At 39.2% G+C, this 19,046-nt stretch overlaps 1 protein-coding gene across 1 annotated transcript in view; it reads left to right on the forward strand.

Annotated features, from left to right (window-relative positions):
- FOCAD (focadhesin) overlaps nt 1-19,046 on the forward strand; it is a 156,922-nt gene that overhangs the window by 103,367 nt on the left and 34,509 nt on the right. Inside the window, exons 22-26 of the mRNA XM_081317526.1 lie at nt 3,643-3,735; nt 6,618-6,706; nt 8,374-8,415; nt 10,503-10,611; nt 11,114-11,230. Of these exons, the coding sequence (XP_081173652.1) occupies nt 3,643-3,735; nt 6,618-6,706; nt 8,374-8,415; nt 10,503-10,611; nt 11,114-11,230 (450 nt within the window). The remainder of the gene's footprint in view (nt 1-3,642; nt 3,736-6,617; nt 6,707-8,373; nt 8,416-10,502; nt 10,612-11,113; nt 11,231-19,046) is intronic.

The following is a 19,046-nucleotide window of genomic DNA, read 5'->3' on the forward strand; positions in this document are numbered from 1 at the left end:
TCTGCCTTTCTGTAGATCACTTTCATCTTTCCTAGCAAATAGTAGGTCATGAGTATATCTTGTCACATTAATTGAGAGGCCTGTGGTTGCTGTGACATCCTCAACTATTCCAGATGACAAGAATGTGACAGTGATGTAGAAAATGCTTAGAGCACAGCTTTTGAGAGAAATCAGAGAAAAAAAATCAGGGACACCTTCACAAGTTCCACTGGGAGACAACTGGTTTATCAGCAGAATCCTTCTGTACCAATGTCACGTGATTAGACACATTTCCTCTTATTAGTCAAGATTAATTACAGTTTGCCAAGGTTTGGAGAAGAAACTAATTCTGATAATCTAAAACAGAAGTGAACACTTTGAAGCTATTTCTTGTGACTACGGGTAGTCCTTGACTTCTGATCATAATTGAGCCCAAAATTTCTGTTGCTAAGTGAGATATTTGTTAAGTGAGTTTTGCCCCATTTTATGACCTTTCTGGCCAGAGTTGTTGCACTTTTTAAGTTAGTAACATGGTGGTTAAGTAAGTCTGCCTTCCCCATTGACTTTGTTTGTCAAAAGGTCACATGACCCCAGGACACCGTAACTGTCGTAAATATGAGTCAGTTGCCAAGGGTCTCAATTTTGATCACATGATCCTGGAGATGCTACAATGGTCGTAAGTGTGAAAAATGGTCATAAGCCACTTTTTTCAGTGCGTTGTAACTTCGAACAGTCACTAAGTAACTCTTGTAAGTCGAGGACTACCTATCATTGGATGAAACAGAACTATGCAAACATTGCCATAGATAATATGGCATTTAAAAGATCATTTTGCAATGAGTCTCATCTTACCTTGATAAATATTCCAGAAAAGCAATTTAGGATAATTAAAACTTTGATTATTGAATTATGGAACTTTATATGACTCTGTTTTTTAATCCTTTTCTCTCTTTAATAGCTACATCTAGCTTCCCCAATCTGTTCCTCTTTAAAAAGTGTTGATAAGAACTCCAGCCAGCATCTGGTCGATGGTTTTCATGAAACAGCTGATAAGACATTCAGAGAATTGAAATTATGCCAATGATAGCTAGCTCTTTGTTCCATTTTCAAATGATGCTAAGGAGTCTGTGGAAAGTAATAGATTGCATGTAGGCTAAGATGATGAGAATGAATCCTAGAGAAGCTGATCATTACAACATACAGTAGTGGCCAAAATTGTGGAAACCTTTTGAGAAAAGTGTAGTTTTGAGGTTTGATGGCTAATAAAACACCACTTTTTTGAGCAGTACCATAAAATTATATATCAATGGAAAGATAATTTAATCAAGAATGTAATGCAACATAGTTTGTTCAATTATATCTACTGTATTCTATGAAAGTTTATAGCCAAATAACCAGAAAAAGGAAGCACAACTTGCTTAGGTTGACATTAGGTGGCTTTCCTTCATCTGATTGTAGCCAATGAGCATGAGTATTTAGAGAGAGAGAGCCAATCAGGTGTCATCTTGTTTTGGCAATGAGCCAATCAGATCGCAGTAGGATTCAGTTATTGATGTCGTATATTGAAGCTGAGAGGAGGACATTTGTCATTGTGCTATGTGATTGCTATCAAGTTGGTTGGGGTTTTTTTTGTACTCTTTCATTTAGTGAGCTTGTAAAATGTAATAAAATTAAAGTAATGGTGCAAAGAGTTGACTGGTTGCCCAGAAAGCGATGTAAAATAGTATTATGAAGTGAACAAGGCTACAGTTGTAAAGAAATTAGAAGAAAAATTGGTGGAAACTTCACCAAAGGTGGCATTTCTACTGCACACTTTTCCCAAAAGCTTTCCACAATTTTGGCCACTAGTGTACTTTACCCTGTGGTTTATGTAGAAAAGTGTCCAGGCGCTACAAGTGGTGCAGAATATTTAAGCTACTTTTAGGGTTTTTTTAACAGTACTAAATCAATTGTGCAAGCTTCCAAGTTTTTTTTTTTACTGAGCCTAGTTTAAGATGCAATTCTGAAGGATTGCCGCTTTTTTTTTAACCAAAAGAATCTTGGGACATAGGAATCAAGGTCAAAGTTTTATCTATGTCTGTACCCCAATTATTGAATGGATGTGCCTCAGCTGGAATTAATTCCATTCTTCAGCAGGTAGTTGTGAAGTGTCTGCTCTCCTTGGTGTTTCTTGGTTTTTAAGATTTAGAACTTCTATTATTCTGGTTAGAATGGTACTACTTTATTTCTAATGTTTCTTATTATTCAAATTACCCTAATAATCTGTGACTGCCTTTTAAGCACTGTCATTGAAAGAAAGAAATGAAAGAAACTGGGTTAAACATAAAGAAGTTGGGTTGAATATAAAATTGAAGTTGGGTTTTTTAAAAAAAATAAATAAATCATTCTAATGTTTTTTATAAAAAATATTGAAAAAAGTGTATTATAATCCAAGTTGGTTTGTGTACATTGGACCTGGATGGGTGAGCTCCTAGTGCAGATGCACACAACCAGGAAGCTGAATGATGTTGGATCAGTCGTTTTATCTCTGAATAGTTTCACAAAATGATTTGTGGGGGGGGGGGAAATGGAAGTGGGGAGTGGCAAAATTTAGTTCCTACATATTGGTGAAACAAATCAAAATGTATATGTTTGTACACCAAGATGTATCTGGGTATCTATTATATAGTAGTCAGTATTATGTCCTGAATTTTTGTTGACCTGAAAACTGCCAGGTTCTCATAACTTGACAGGCTTCAAATGCCTGTCATGACAACTACCAATGTTTTTGGTTGAGGCCATATTAAAAATAATTGGACACAGGAAACAAAAAAAACCTGATTCTTTTGCCTGCCATACAATATTATGAGACATAATATGCACCACAATCATTTTAATTACAGTGCTCTTAAAAAAAAAGAAAAGAAGGGAGCTTTGAAGTCCCAGAACAAACAGAAATGATCCCAGGCAATTTGCTGTAGTAAAACTATTTTACAAAGAAATGTGAAGTTGTGCTATTAGTTTCTTAAAAACAAAACAAAACCCGACTGTGCTTATGTTATATCTTAAATGATACTTAGCCAAAGTAGATTGAGGTAATAAAAGTTTCCTATTCCTATATATGGATAATTGTTCCATATGACTAAGATTCTATTGTAAAATATTCAGTAATTTATTAATATAGTGCAATTAGTGTAGTATGGATTTAAAAACCAAACTTACTTGTAGTTTACAAGTCCTTATAGTACCTCAGATTTTTTTTTTTTTGAATTATGAAATTTTCAACAAGATGTCTGTTTTGCTACACAAACTGGCTTTGAAAGCTTTCTCAAAGTGCATTACTTGGTTTATTTATTCCCTTAGTAATTCCCTAAATGTTTAGTAGAAGAAGGAAAAGCAATTTCTCATCAGATAAGACTTTCAAGACAAGCTGTATTGTCCTTTGAATGATAGTCTCTGCATGAAAAATCTGTAAAACTGAATAACCACAAGGAAATATAAAAGTAGGAGTGTATTTATTTATAAAAACTTCAAAACTGGTACCTGATACAAAGAGGAAAAATATCTGATAATGGCAGTGAACCAATGTAAATTTGAGATTTTGGGTGTGGGTGTGTGTTTGTGTGTGTTACTTTGTATCTGCATATTTTTTGTTGAGTTTATACTCTTTTCTTTGACATGCAGGTTAACATTCAGCCTTCAGAATGGCATCACTCCTTGTTGCTGCCTCATTCCTGGGCTGGATTTATGGAGAGAGCATACCATGCAATTTTACAAGTATGAGATATAGCATATACAGTATATCAATGGATATTCTTATGTTTTTTTTTCCATAGTGGGATGAACTTTTTGTACAAATACATAAGTAAGGAAGTATGCCTGATGCATTCAGAGTTTTCAGTTACATTGGGCTCTTGAGAAGTCTGAGTTTAACGTTAGGGAAAGATGGGTTTAAAATGTCTCCTTAAGATATGATATGAGTATAAATGTCTATGATAGTGTTTCTCAACCTTGGCATCTTTAAAATATGTGGACTTCAACTCCAGAGTTCCCCACCCAGCCTTCTGGGAGTTGAAATCCACACATCTTAAATTTGCTTAGGTTGAGAAACATGGTCTAGGATATTTTTTTTTAATTCTGAAAATGCAATTTGAGGGATTTCATAAAATGACTCACAGCCATGTAACATCCATATTCCCTCCAAGTTTAAGATCTGATATATTTGGGACTGACTGCCTCTAATTGCTTCTGCCTGTCCAATGAGATCTGGAAGATTTGGCTTACCTCAAAAATAGTGACATAAAAATTAAACATCCAATAGGGTAGGGTTTCTGAAAGATATGTTCTGAATTGGAATACTATATAAACTCAAGGAATGACATATAAAATGAAGTAAGTAAATAAAGTATGTTTATTATAATGGTATGCCACACTCTGGATTTGAAATGGAGAAATAATTTTCAGCATGTAAATTTAATGAAAGTTATCTGTTCCTGCCAGCTCACCGAAGAACCTGCCAAATGGATTCCCATCTCAGTGCTATAGGTTAGGGTTCAATCCACACTGATTTTTGATTAAATCAATCCTATTGATTTCAGTGAAATTTAAGATATCTAACACAAGACCCAAGACCCACGTGGTAGGGTGAGCTCCGGTTACTTGTCCCAGTTCCTGCCCACCTAGCAGTTCAAAAGGATGCAAATGCAAGTAGAGAAATAGGTACCACTTCGGTAGGAAGATAACAGCATTGTGCGCCTCGGCATATAGTCATGCTGGCCACCTGACCACGTAAAAGTCTCCAGACAACACTGGCTCCCTCGGCTAAGAAGCAAAGATGAGCCTTGCCCCCTAGAGTCAGAAATGACTGGACAGGGAAAACCTTTATCTTTACCTCCTACAGGGCTGTATCGAACACTGTGTAGATGGGAAATCACTAATGGAACAGATTTTGGGAGATCTTCCCAAAGATTGGGAGATCTGGAGCAGTACTGTGTAAAGCTGGAGGAAGTAAATGAAGTATTATGCGACACTGAATAGCATTCTGGGTCTGTTAGAAATATAGAATAATTTCAACAAATTTTGCTAGTGCATTTGTTCTTCATGGCACTGCAAAAACGTCCACTGGCATCCACCTATCTAATTCTAGGATTTTGTTTAATGTTTACTGTTACTTTTTTTTTTAAAGAAATAACTTACATCGTGGAAATTTCCATTCTAAAATCCTGCATCATAGTTACGCAAACATTTGAGAACCAGAAAAAGGTGATGGGTGTGGTTTTTTTTAAATGGCTCTTGAGGAGTCTAAAATTAGAAAAAGTTTCATATAAAAATGTTGCCTTATAAATCTAATCTGTTTCCAACAGGTCTTTTAAAATATTTTTTTTATTTTTATTTATTTATTTTTTAAAAAAATTGGACAAAAACAATATTGCAGTACTGCAGTAATGTGGACAGTAAATCATGAAAAAAACGTGTAATTGCAACTTGTAAAATTGAAAGAATTGTACAGTTTATTTGTACTTTTTTAAAAAGTGTAGGATTGTTATGAATTGAAATCATAATCTATAAAACATTTACTGTACTAAAAGAAAATATTGCATGTGTTTTTTTTAAAGGCCTCTTTTGGAATTTTTCTAAATTTTGATTATTTTATTAAGATCGACATGGCAACATAGATAAAGAACCAAAGAGTAGGATCTATTCTTTTAAGTTCTAACTTAATTTCTTTCTCACATAATTTGGGGTTGTTAACCATGAGTGAACGCAATTAAATTCTTTTTGAATCTGTGTTTAACTTTTCACTTAACTAGACCTGAATGAACAAGGCTATCTATTAGGTTGCAGTAGTTCAGCCATGAACTACAAGAACCTAATAGCTGTTAAATTTGTGTGTGTTTGTGTGTGGATGTATGACTTCAAAAGATTAGAGTAAACACTATGCATATCATTAGAATGAAGAAACATAACTTTGAAGAATTTTATCATTATTATTTATCCATGTTACTAAAAATTATATTTTCGTAATTTGAACATACCAGATAAATGTGACAAATAACTGGGAAAGTTACTTACTTTAGTTACTTTTTCACAAAGATTCAGTATTGCATATACTTTTTTCTAATCTTTAGATCACAGCAGAATTTACAGAGTATTCTGTAAAATTTACGGAGTATTCTGTAAGAAATAATCTCTTTTCATTTCCCTACAATTAGGAAATTTAGAAACTTTCTTCTAAATATTAGAATCATATCTCTTGGACAATCTTGTGATAAATATCAGCAAGATATTTAAGCTGAATGTGATGGTTGTTTAGTAGTAAAGCACCAAAGAACTTTCCCCAAATGATAGCATCAAAGCATACTGACCTGTCTAGATGTACATTACATTTTAGAGAACTCTCCAAAAAGTTGCAATCATTAATGAAAGTAATCTAGGCCTCTTGAAGAGATGTATCTTCATTATTCAAACCTTAAATTTCAGATTCCATCACTTAACACATGGTTTATTATGCAGAAAAGATTCATAAAGAGCATTTGGATTTAACTGTGGAATAGTGCTCAGGGGAAAGGTTACGTCTGCTATGTAAGGGTTCCCTTGTAGAAATCTCTGGATTACTACCTATGTAAGTACCCCAGCTGATTTTTGTTATGATTACACAGGGGAGGCAAGCTGAATTGGAGATGCAGTTAAAGCATGGAAAAGAAGAACTAGAGCAAGTGCAATACAAGCAATTTACAGCTTGGCTCTGGTAAGGCAACGACTATCTGCTCCTTGTCAGCTAGAACAGTGGTGGGGTAGTAGGGAAAGAATCAAGTAGGATAATTTAAAAGATTCAAAGTTGTAAGTTTTACAAACTTTAAAAGTGTTAATGATAAAAGCCAGAAATGATCTGGCAGAGAAATGGCAAATACAAGGCGTAATCACGAAGAATTGTTTTTCACCACTAGCTCTTCTTTTCTGTATGCAGAATTTTGATGACGGAATTGGCCAGCATGTCCCTAAACAAGTTGCTTACATCATTCTGAAATTTCTTTCTGGGTGTTCAGTAATTGGATGCATGCAGGAAAAGCACTTAGCGTTTAAATGCATGACTTTGTTGTAATATCAGTGACCGTACTTCAGTTTTTTATGTTCAGTATATCTGAATATATGGACTCAGTGTAAAAATTTGCCCGGTTGTGATTGCAATATAGAAATATATGCATATTAAATACATAAATTTAATATTTATCCAATATTATTAGTCTGTTTCCTTACTACATAGCAATCTAAATATTGCTAAAAACATAGCCCCAAACCTCATATTTGGTAGATTATTTTCAAGGTAATGTCAACTGTGCCTCTAAACATGAACTAGAATAAAAACTAGAAATCCAGCTGTGAAGTGGAAAATTGTAGGTAGTCCAAGATTTTCAGGTTCAAGTTTTGGAATCTGAAGTTTATCTTGACAATAAAGGCAGTTATCTAGTCTCAAGGAAGACCACACCTCATTGTTGAACTGTGGGTGTTCTATACATGCTTGATTTATTGCACTAGCGATAAATGAAGAAGTTTTGATTGTGATAAACTTTCTTATAATATTCTTACGTTCCTGTATAAGAAATAAATTTAAAAAGATTAATCTGTCTCTAGACACAAAGCAGAAGATAATTAAAATAAACATTTGCTTGCTAGTGAGGATTGGTTTATTATGAATAGAGATTATGTGAGAAACATTTTAATAAATAGAATTTCTTTGAGTTTGCCTAAGAGAATGCACAAATGTAGCTTCTGTGGCTACTCAACATAATATGGTCAAAAGAATATTTATTATTTTATACTGATGTAAAATTGTGATAAAATAATCTGAAGTGAAACAGTGAGAGAGGTTGCTCAGGAGTCTACACAGATCAACTATCTCCTTATTCTACAAATCCATCAATGCTTCAATAAACCAACCAGTTCTAGTAACTGGAATATTCAGAACCTCCAAGAAATCTGCAAACAATGCAAAAAATAGGTTTCCCTGTCACTGCAAAAGTTATAAATCTCAATCTATTGTTTTCATTCTGTTCTATAAATACTTTAGGGATCCATACTGATCTCTCTTTGGTGGATTACTGCCTCTTCTAGAAAACTACATTTATCAGCTCAGTATTTGAGCAGTTCTGCATGCAATTCAGCAACAGAATTTCAGTTGATGCACACTATCAGGGGTGCACATCCATTGGAACAGGATCTTAGCTGGGGGATGATTTTACAACCAATTACGGTTCTTCCATCTCTGGTCTCCCCCATATTTTGCTTGCTACCCAACTCAGACCCTTTAGGATGCTCCCTGATACATACTCCACCACCCACACCTACCACCCACGAAATTTGAACTGTCTTATTCTATAGTACATTCTTTACGTTCTTGTTTATCTCTTTTAACAGGGTTAGAGATATGCTAACTGATGCAGTCAAAGGATCTTCCAAGTAAGATCTTTGCTTCTTAATAAATATAGGCTGTGTTGTTGTTGTTGTTGTTGTTATTATTATTATTGTTGTTGTTGTTGTTGTTGTTGTTGTCAGCCAAATGGTCAAACTGGGTTTAGCAGTCCTTACCAAGGATCTTGGCAGTCCTTACCAAAGCCTTTGATTGTGTGGATCATAACAAACTCTGGCAAGTCCTTAAAGAGATGGGCATACCAGACCATCTTATTTGTCTCTTGAGAAATCTATATGCGGGCCAAGAAGCAACAGTGAGAACTGGACACGGAACCACTGATTGGTTCAAAATTGGGAAAGGAGTCCGGCAAGGCTGTATACTGTCGCCTTGCCTATTTAACTCATATGCAGAGCACATCATGAGAAAGGCAGGGCTAGATGAATCAAAAGTTGGAATTAAGATTGCCGGAAGAAACATCAACAACCTAAGATATGCAGATGATACCACTCTAATGGCAGAAAGTGAAGAAGAACTAAAGAGCCTCTTGTTGCGGGTGAAGAAGGAGAGTGCAAAACTTGGGTTGAAACTAAACATTAAGAAAACCAAGATCATGGTATCTGGCCCTCTCAATTCCTGGCAAATAGATGGGGAAGAAATGGAGGTAGTGACAGATTTTATTTTCCTGGGCTCCAAGATCACCGCAGATGGGGACTGTAGCCAAGAAATTAAAAGACGCTTGCTCCTTGGGAGGAAAGCCATGACAAATCTATACAGTACACTAAAAAGCAGAGACATCACCCTGTCAACAAAAGTGTGTATACTCAAGGCTATGGTCTTCCCAGTTGCAATGTATGGCAGTGAAAGCTGGACCATAAGAAAGGCTGAGCGCCAAAGAATTGAAGCCTTTGAACTATGGTGCTGGAGAAGACTCCTGCGAGTTCCTTGGACTGCAAGGCGATCAAGCCGGTCAGTCCTAGAGGAGATCAACCCTGACTGCTCTTTAGAAGGCCAGATCCTGAAGCTAAAACTCAAATACTTTGGCCACCTAATGAAAAGGAAGGACTCACTGGAGAAGAGCCTAATGCTGGGAAAGGTTGAGGGCAATAGAAGAAGGGGACAACAGAGAATGAGGTGGCTGGATGGAGTCATTGAAGCAGTAGGTGTGAGCTTAGATGGACTCCAGAAGATGGTAGAGGACAGGAAGGCCTGGAGGAACATTGTCCATAGGTCGCAATGGGTCGGACACGACTTCGCAACTAACAACAACAACAACCAAGGATCTAGGATAGGCAGATGTGGATATTTAATGGTGTTACAGATACCATTACAGGATGGAAGCTGTTCCCAGTAAAGCCATCTTTTGCAATTGACTGATGGTGAATATATCAATGCCAATGGTGTTCAAAGTGATGCTCCAGTTGTTTAGGGATTGCACCCAAGGCACCTATTACTATTGGTATCCTTGCTTGCCTTTGCCACAGTCGTTTTATTTTTATTTTTAGTTCTTTGTATTTTGTTATTTTCTCCAGTTCTTTCTCATCTATTCTGCTGTCTTCAGGTATTGCCACGTCCACTATTCAGACTTTTTTGTCTTTCTTATCGACAATTGTTAAGTCCAGGATGTTATGTGGCAGGTGCCTGTCTGTTTTTTTGTTGTTGTTGTTATTGAAGTGGGACAATCTACTTTAAACAAATATTGTTATTACATCCCTTTCATGATACGCTTTCCTTAAGAAGCAATATTTGACCTAAGATTGTTTAAAAGAAAATCTTGCTAAAAAAACGCTGTCCCATCATACAGGATGAACAACTGCAAAACAAAGTTGCTTTCATAAGTCTTATTAACTCTCTCTCTCTCTCTCTCTCTCACACACACACACACAAATTAATATTTTTGTTCTTATCACTAAATATAAGATAATTTCTCTATTATCTTTATTATGGGCATTAACATATTTTCAGAATTCAAACATATATGCTGGGTGGTAATCCTAAAATTTGTAGATCTTAAAAGTTTTAGAAGTTACCATATTGGTGAAAAGGGATGGCTTTTCCATTCGATTTCTCTAACCTCATTCTCCTTCCTTTATTTTTTCCTTTATTTCATTGACAACGGATACATGATGTTCAACAGGGAAAGCCCAGTGGTTAAAGGGAATTGTCTTCTAGCATTAACAGGACTGGCAGTTGCTGTTGCAAAGCATGAAAAAGAACTTACTTCAGACATTGAAGAACAATTTGATGTGAGTCAAAAATGACTTGATTGCTTTAACTGTAAAACGAATACTGTATACGTAAACATTCATAACTGACCATGAAGTTCTAGCATAAGGCACAATCAGGTACATGAGTTTTATATTCAGTTGCTTAAAATATCGCTGAAAACATGAGTAGTTCATGTCCACGAGAAGAAAAACAATGATGAAAATCTATATAAATTGCTTATTTAAAATTGCCATCTCATATTTGTTTGACCGCTATGAAAATTACTTGCTACAGTAATAAAATTAGAATTGTACTCCAATTCCTTTTGAACGGTATTTTTGGGGTTATATTTTTTGAATGTCATTCAGTCTTTATGTCTACATGTACATATACATACTAATTCAGGAGTATTTTTCTTATAATGATGCTTAGTGTTCTATTGTTGGTCAGTTCATAAAATTATTACATAATTTAAATAACTAGATTTTTTTTTAAAAAAGAAAGTTATTAGATAATTTTCAGTGCTTTTGTTTTATGCAGACTGAACCAGACTTTCTTCCAACAAAACACTGGCTTTCCATGGTGATCGATACCCTCCTTAGCATCGTAGACAGTCACTATTGCCCCAAGGGGCGAATCTTCCCTTGGTTCTATCAGGTGGGTCAAAGGAGATTTTAGCAGAAGAATCATTATTACAATTGTACATTTTGGCAGGGGTCTCCAACCTTTCTAGCTTTGCGGATTGGAGGAGAAGGGAAGAGGGGAGGGTTCTGGGAAACAACGGGTATGCGCAGCCCCATTTACACAAGAGGCGGGTGCACGTGCCCGCCGCTCGCACAAATGGAGTTTCCAGCGCGAGCACCTGCCACTCACACAAACGGAGCAGCCCAGAGGTTGGGGACCGCTGCTTTATTGTACTGGGGGGTGGGGGGGAAAATTCATTTGGATTTTACTTGGTTCATCTGGGCTTTTAGAATAACCTTACATTTGAAACGTTACACATGGAATCTATTCTCATTCTCTAATCGTAGATATGCCTTCAGTGTAGATCTGTCAGCAGCATCAAAAGCCAATCAGAAATCAGCTGAATTCTGGTAAAACCAAGCGGCTTTGGGTACATAAAGTTTCAGGATCCTGGAGCTTAACATTTTTAGTTTTTTATGGAATTGCACTTTCCCAGACAGAATCTGTGTGAAGCTTGGTCATCCTCCTGGACTCACAACTCCTGCTTAAAGACCAGTTGGTGATCATGGCTAGGAGATCCTTTGCACAATGGACAACGTCAGATTGTGCACCAGTTGTGCCCTTTCCCAGATTGTAAGGCCGTGCGTTTAGTCACTCATGCCCTGGTCTTCTTGTTCTTGGACTACTGCAGTGGTCCAAAGTGGTCACATCACTTTGGCAGAACCGGTAGCTAATTTTTTGTTGCCCTGGCCCAGAATGGACTTCCAGAAGTGGCATCCACACAGAGAACCGGTTTTCATATATGTGAATCCCACCACTGGACTACTTCAAAGCACTCTATTTGAGAGTACCCTTGAAGAGCACTTGGAAGCTACAACTGGCACAAAATGCAGCAGTGCAAACAATCTTAGGGGTCCTGAGGTGGCCATGTTACACCACTGTTGTGCAAACTACTGCTTTGCTTCCAGGTATAACTCCAGGTGTTGGTTATCACCTTTAAAGCCCTAGATGACATAGGTCCAGTTTATATGAGGAACTGTCTCAACCCAATGGGATTCCTCTGCCTCATTTGCTCTGACAGAAGGGACATGCTCCAGATCCCATTGGCCAAGGAATTGCAACTGGCAGGGTCCAGGAGAAGATTCTTTTCTCCCACCCTTTGGAATATTTCCTCCAAGTTGAGATCTGCCCCAACTTCATGGCCTTCTGAAAGATCCTGAAATCTTGGCTTTGCCAACTAGCTTGGGGCCCCAATGGAGACATACCATTTTGGAGGTGGCTAGTAGACTAGTACAAGAACTCACCTCGACTCTGTCTATGCTTTGGTTTTTTTAATCCATAAGTATAACTATATATAGTTATAGTTGTTATAGTTATAGCTATATCTAGTTACATATATACACACCCATCTTTTAAGCTTTACCCTACCAAAAAAGCATCAGGCCTGGAATCTTCTCAAAATCCTACCACAATCAACTTTTGTGATATTATTATCTCAATTCCATGCTGACTGTGATCATTATCTTCTAATCTGTGGCCCCTGACCACTGAAAGATGGACTGTCTTTGTCATAGATAGTGGCTACCGATTCATCATTGCTGAAGAAATAAAAGATTAAAAGGCTGTATCTCATTTTGGTCAATTACAGGCAGAAAAGGCGTAGCTTTTTTTGGAGCATAAGCAGAGTGCAGCTTTAAAATGTTGTTTTAGTGAAGTGAGGAAGAGTCTGAATGAATGGGATGAGTAGAATAGCGTTAGGAAGGTTCAAAACGGTTGATAACAAAGCTTAAACAGCATGCAGTCTTTCAGTTTTGTAAGTTAGCGCACTCTAAGGAAAAAGTATACATGGCTGGCAACATTGAAATGATCACTGGTATCTCAATGTTAATCTCCCCCCCCTTTCTCTGGAATCTTTGATATCACTTCTTCTATGCTGTGAAAGAGACTATCTTGTTACAAATGGCTGTGCTCGAGGAATGATGCAACAGGTGGGTGAGAGAAAGAACCAAACGCAGGGACCGTTGTCAGTTACCGTATAGTGTCAGTCAAATGAGACTTAAAATGTTAACTTTTTTGTGCATAGTGTCATAGAATTGTTTTAATAATATATCTCCAATTAGGTGTAAATTACTAATAAGCTACTTCATTAGAATGTATGGGCACTCAAAGGGACCCTAAGGCAAAAAAAACCCAAAAACACCTGCACTGCAGAACCCATTCATCTTATAGGAGGTGACCATTCATACAGCTTCACCACCCAATGTTTTCCCCCAGGATCTGATTCTTCTGATTTATGGGAGGTGGAATGGAGATGAAGATTTACACGCAAAAGCAGATTTGCAAATAATAATAACAACAACAAACAACAATAATAATAATGTTGGAAGGGATCTTGATGGTCATCTAGCCCAACCCCCTGCTCAGGCAGGAAAGCCTATACCATTTCGGACAAATGGCTGTCCAGTCTCTTTCTTAAAAACTTCCAGTGTTGGAGTATTCACAACTTCTGGAAGCAGGTTGTTCCACTGGTTATTGCTCTAACTGTCAGGAAGTTTCTCCTTAGTTCTAGGTTGCTTCTCTCTTTGGTTAGTTTCCATCCGTTGGTTCTTGTCCTGCCTTCAGGCGCTTTGGAGAATAGCTTGACTAATAGCAACCCCTGAGATATTGGAAGACTGCTATCATGTCCCCCCACATCCGTCTCTTCATTAAACTAGACATACCCAATTCCAGCAGCCGTTCCTTATATGTTTTAGCCTCCAGTCACCTGATCATCTTTGTTGCTCTTGTCTGTACTCTTTCTAGAGTCTCAACATCTTTTTTACATCGTGGTGACCAAAACTAGATGCAGTATTCCAAGTGTGGCCTTACCAAGGCATTGTAAAGTGGTATTAACGCTTCACGTGATCTTGATTCTATCCCTCAGTTAATGCAGCCTAGCACTGTGTTGGCTTTTTTGGCAGCTGCAGCACACTGCTGGCTCATATTTTTTCTGCTTTTGGCTCTGGTCGCTTAGCCTCCCTCTCTCTTCTCCCTTCCGCTGCTTCTGTCCTTCTTTTTAATAAAACTCCCTGTGTACATTATGCACTTTGGCTGTGCCTCCCCACAAAGTTTTGGAACGGATAGGAGAGACAGGAACAGAAGAGGTGTGGCACTTGCGTTTTCCTCTGTTCTAGTATAATCACATTCAGCCTGTTTTTGCAGTTAAATAAGATGGCTATCCTTTTGGACAGAGGCTTTTATAGAGAAGTGAAAGGTCCAGCAAATAATTAATTGCAGATTTTCCTAAGGAGCTAAGGACTCATCTAAGTGGTTTGGCAACTGCGGGTGGTGGAAATATGATAGGGCAGCCTTTCTCAACTTGCTGATTTGTAGATGTTTTACATATCAGCTCCCACAATTCTTACATGAACTAAATTTGTGTTGGCCTGTGGATTATGGGAATTGAAGCCCAACATATTTGAAAACATTAGTTGGGGGGAAACTGCTGTTCTACGATCTATTCTAAATGAGTTTCAGTTAAGTAAGTGCCGAACAGGTAGGTGGGGCAAAATAATAACTCTTCTTGTCTAAAGACATCAAATGTTTGTTAAAGAGGGATGAACAGGATTTTGTTTTTTTTCCAACCGTTGAATTAAATCATTTGCATGTCTTTGATTAGAATCAAATCTGGGAGGAATTCTTCTGATAGAAAGTCTACTTGGGCCACTCTAGAAATATTTGTACATTATGACTTGGTTAGTTGGACTATCTTGGGATCAAAATTGATGTCAAATTCCTCTATATCAACTTGATATTTGAGATAATTCTTTCTAGGAAATTATATATTTTATCCTTTTTCTCATGCTAAATGTATGCTATGGAGCAATCCAAATCTCATAATATAAAAACTATTTTATTGAAAATTGGGGTAGAAGGTGGGATTTAAAATTAGGCTCAATATATAAACATGAAGAATCTTTTTCTATGTCAAAGCTCAAGTATTAATTTGTACAAATCAGTGGTAATATTTATAAATGCAATATTTGTGGACACCTCAACTGGGATCTGCAGTATTTTCTATCTTAGAAATATCTAATCTAGTGCAAACCAAACTTACAGCGGTGTCACAAAACAAGTTACAATTATTCTTTATAAAATTTGATATGCAAATATTAATGGTCAGGTAGAATAACAAATTAATAATTTATATTTTCTAGGGTGACAGTGGGAAGTTGTGTTAACATCAAAGCCAAAAACCTCAGTAAATCTTAGATTACATCTTGCTCAACAAACTATTTTAGACTTCCTAGACTCTATTGCAATTATATAGAAAAGGATTGAGTGAACTATCATGTTGAGTGAAATACAATGAGAGTAATGCTTCATTTAAACATATGTTTGTATAGTGTCCTATAATCATTTCATTTGGAGAGGGAGATATTACATGTATTAACTCAGCATGGAGACAAGATTTAATAATCTCAGATATTCATATTTTTAGAAGTATTTATGTATTGCATGGAAATTAACATCTGAACAAAGAAAGTTGATTCTCTTGCTTATAGCTAACGCTGGGAAGATAAAATACAGCCCCAACTACTGAGCAGTCTGCAGAATTGATGTTAGCAGTTTAGAAACGAATCACTTATCAGCCTAAATTAGTTATGGGTGATTATAATGAAATATGGCCAGCAGTCATTGAAATGCTTATATAGAACATTTATGAATGCATATGTGTCCATGAATACCTCCTCTATATACCGTGTTATTCTTTTTAAATTTTTAAGGTTCTTTTGTTTTATTATCTTTCTATAACTTTATTTTTTTTGTATGCAGTTAATTAAGTGAAATGAAAAAAAACTTGAGTTGTTCCCAAATAGGTCCATTTGGTAGTTATCTGATTTCTGTGCTTAAAATAATTTCCAAGGCATAATTCCCTAATGCTCAGCATGATTGTTTTTCCTCTAACTTCCCTTGTACTTTTTATAAATCCACCTATAAACTGTATGGCTTCTGATTATTTTTTTTTACAAATGTGACTGATTTTACTGCTTTGAAATAAATGTCACTTGACTTCACACTGTTCTGTTGTTCCAGTTGCTTTCTATTTTTCCTCATTATGCAAAGTGTGCTTCTCAATGTAATTTAGCCACAGTTAATGTTGCCTCGAAGGGAAAGATATAATTTTGTAGTTTGATGATCAGTCCTATAGATATGCATTCAAAGTAAATCCCATTGAAAGTAAGGCACTTACCGTATATACTTGAGTATAAGCCGAATTTTTCAGCCCACTTTTTGGGCTGAAAAATTCCACTTCGGCTTATACTCCAGTCAACAAAAAAACTTACCGAGGACTTGTGCGCGGCCGAGGCTTTGGTGCTTCCGGGATCGCTCGCACCTCTCCCAAGCCACCGCCGTCCGAGACCTGCCGAAGTTTGGGGAGGTTTGGGGAGGTGCGCGCGCACCTCCCCAAACTCCGCGCCTTGCCTGCCTGCTTCTTTCCGCAGCGGAAAGAAGCAGGCAGGCAGGGCGCGGAGGAACGGAGACTTGCCGACGTTTGGGGAGGTTTGGGCGCCTCCCCAAACCTCGGCAGGTCTCCGTTCCTCCGCGCAGACCTGCCGACGTTTGGGGAGGTTTGGGCGCCTCCCCAAACCTCCCCAAACCTCGGCAGGTCTCCGTTCCTCCTGCCGACCTTTGGGGAGGTTTGGGCGCCTCCCCAAACCTCCCCAAACCTCGGCAGGTCTCCGTTCCTCCTGCCGACCTTTGGGGAGGTTTGGGCGCCTCCCCAAACCTCCCCAAACCTCGGCAGGTCTCCGTTCCTCCTGCCGACCTTTGGGGAGGTTTGGGCGCCTCCCCAAACCTCGGCAGGTCTCCGTTCCTCCGCGCAGACCTGCCGACGTTTGGGGAGGTTTGGGCGCCTCCCCAAACCTCCCCAAACCTCGGCAGGTCTCCGTTCCTGTTTGGGGAGGTTTGGGCGCCTCCCCAAACCTCCCCAAACCTCGGCAGGTCTCCGTTCTTCCTGCCGACCTTTGGGGAGGTTTGGGCGCCTCCCCAAACCTCCCCAAACCTCGGCAGGTCTCCGTTCCTGTTTGGGGAGGTTTGGGCGCCTCCCCAAACCTCCCCAAACCTCGGCAGGTCTCCGTTCCTCCGCGCAGACCTGCCGACGTTTGGGGAGGTTTGGGCGCCTCCCCAAACCTCCCCAAACCTCGGCAGGTCTCCGTTCCTGTTTGGGGAGGTTTGGGCGCCTCCCCAAACCTCCCCAAACCTCGGCAGGTCTCCGTTCCTGTTTGGGGAGGTTTGGGCGCCTCCCCAAACCTCGGCAGGTCTCCGTTCCTCCGCGCAGACCTGCCGACGTTTGGGGAGGTTTGGGCGCCTCCCCAAACGTCCCCAAACCTCGGCAGGTCTCCGTTCCTGTTTGGGGAGGTTTGGGCGCCTCCCCAAACCTCCCCAAACCTCGGCAGGTCTCCGTTCCTCCGCGCAGACCTGCCGACCTTTGGGGAGGTTTGGGCGCCCAAACCTCCCCAAAGGTCGGCAGGTCTGCGCGGAGGAACGGAGACCTGCCGAGGTTTGGGGAGGCGCCCAAACCTCCCCAAAGGTCGGCAGGAAGAACGGAGACCTGCCGAGGTTTGGGGAGGTTTGGGGAGGCGCCCAAACCTCCCCAAAGGTCGGCAGGAGGAACGGAGACCTGCCGAGGTTTGGGGAGGTTTGGGGAGGCGCCCAAACCTCCCCAAAGGTCGGCAGGAGGAACGGAGACCTGCCGAGGTTTGGGGAGGTTTGGGGAGGCGCCCAAACCTCCCCAAAGGTCGGCAGGAGGAACGGAGACCTGCCGAGGTTTGGGGAGGTTTGGGGAGGCGCCCAAACCTCCCCAAAGGTCGGCAGGAGGAACGGAGACCTGCCGACGAGCCGCGGCCACACAGGGTATTCCTGTGTATTCAGGCTTGCAAAATGGCGGATCGAGCCTCTGCTGGCGGCAGAGGCTTGCAGAACGGCGGATCGGCTTATACTCGAGTCAATAACTTTTTCCAGTTTTTGGGGGTGAAATTGGGGGTCTCGGCTTATACTCGAGTCGGCTTATACTCAAGTATATACGGTAATCATAGTTACTGAGTTTTTAAGATTTCAGGGTATTTCTTCCTCTTGGGAGTGTATGTTTGATCATCATAAACTGCTGTTAGTGCCTACAAACTGACAGGTGAGCCTAGGTGTGTTTATACACTTTAAAATAAACAAATACATTGAAATGTGTATTAATAATTAAAGTGTTTAGTTCCCTTGTATTTGGTATTTGATGTTTCTGCAACCATTCACATAGAGCTTTTATTGAGGTTGATTCCCTTCTCCTCCTCCTCCTGCCTGCTCAGGAAATTCCAGTGAAGTTATACAATGAATTAATAATTTTAATTTACATATATATATATATATATATATATATATATATATATATATATATATATATATATATATATATATATATGTATGTATGTATGTATGTTTTCGTAGATTCTCGCGGGTGTCTGTATGTGTAGGTCTAGAGTCTCGGGTTTCTTCCCGCGTTCCTTTCATCTTCAGAAAGTTGTGGCGACGTTTCGACGAAATCCCATCCGTCATCATCAGGCCGGAGTGTTCCTCCTGCTGCTTTCAGGAGCAATGCGTGGTCTGTCTGTTCCTTTCCTTCCAACTGCCGGTGGGGCTGTGTTCCGACTGGGTGGAGGCGTGGCTGCTTTCTGATTGGGTGGGGGTGTCCTCCGACTGGGTGGAGGCGTGGTTGTCTTCTGATTGAGTGGAGGCGTGGCTGTCTTCTGATTGGGTG

Source organism: Vipera berus, assembly GCF_964194415.1.
Source record: "Vipera berus genome assembly, chromosome: 2".
NCBI classification, from domain to species: Eukaryota; Metazoa; Chordata; class Lepidosauria; order Squamata; family Viperidae; genus Vipera; species Vipera berus.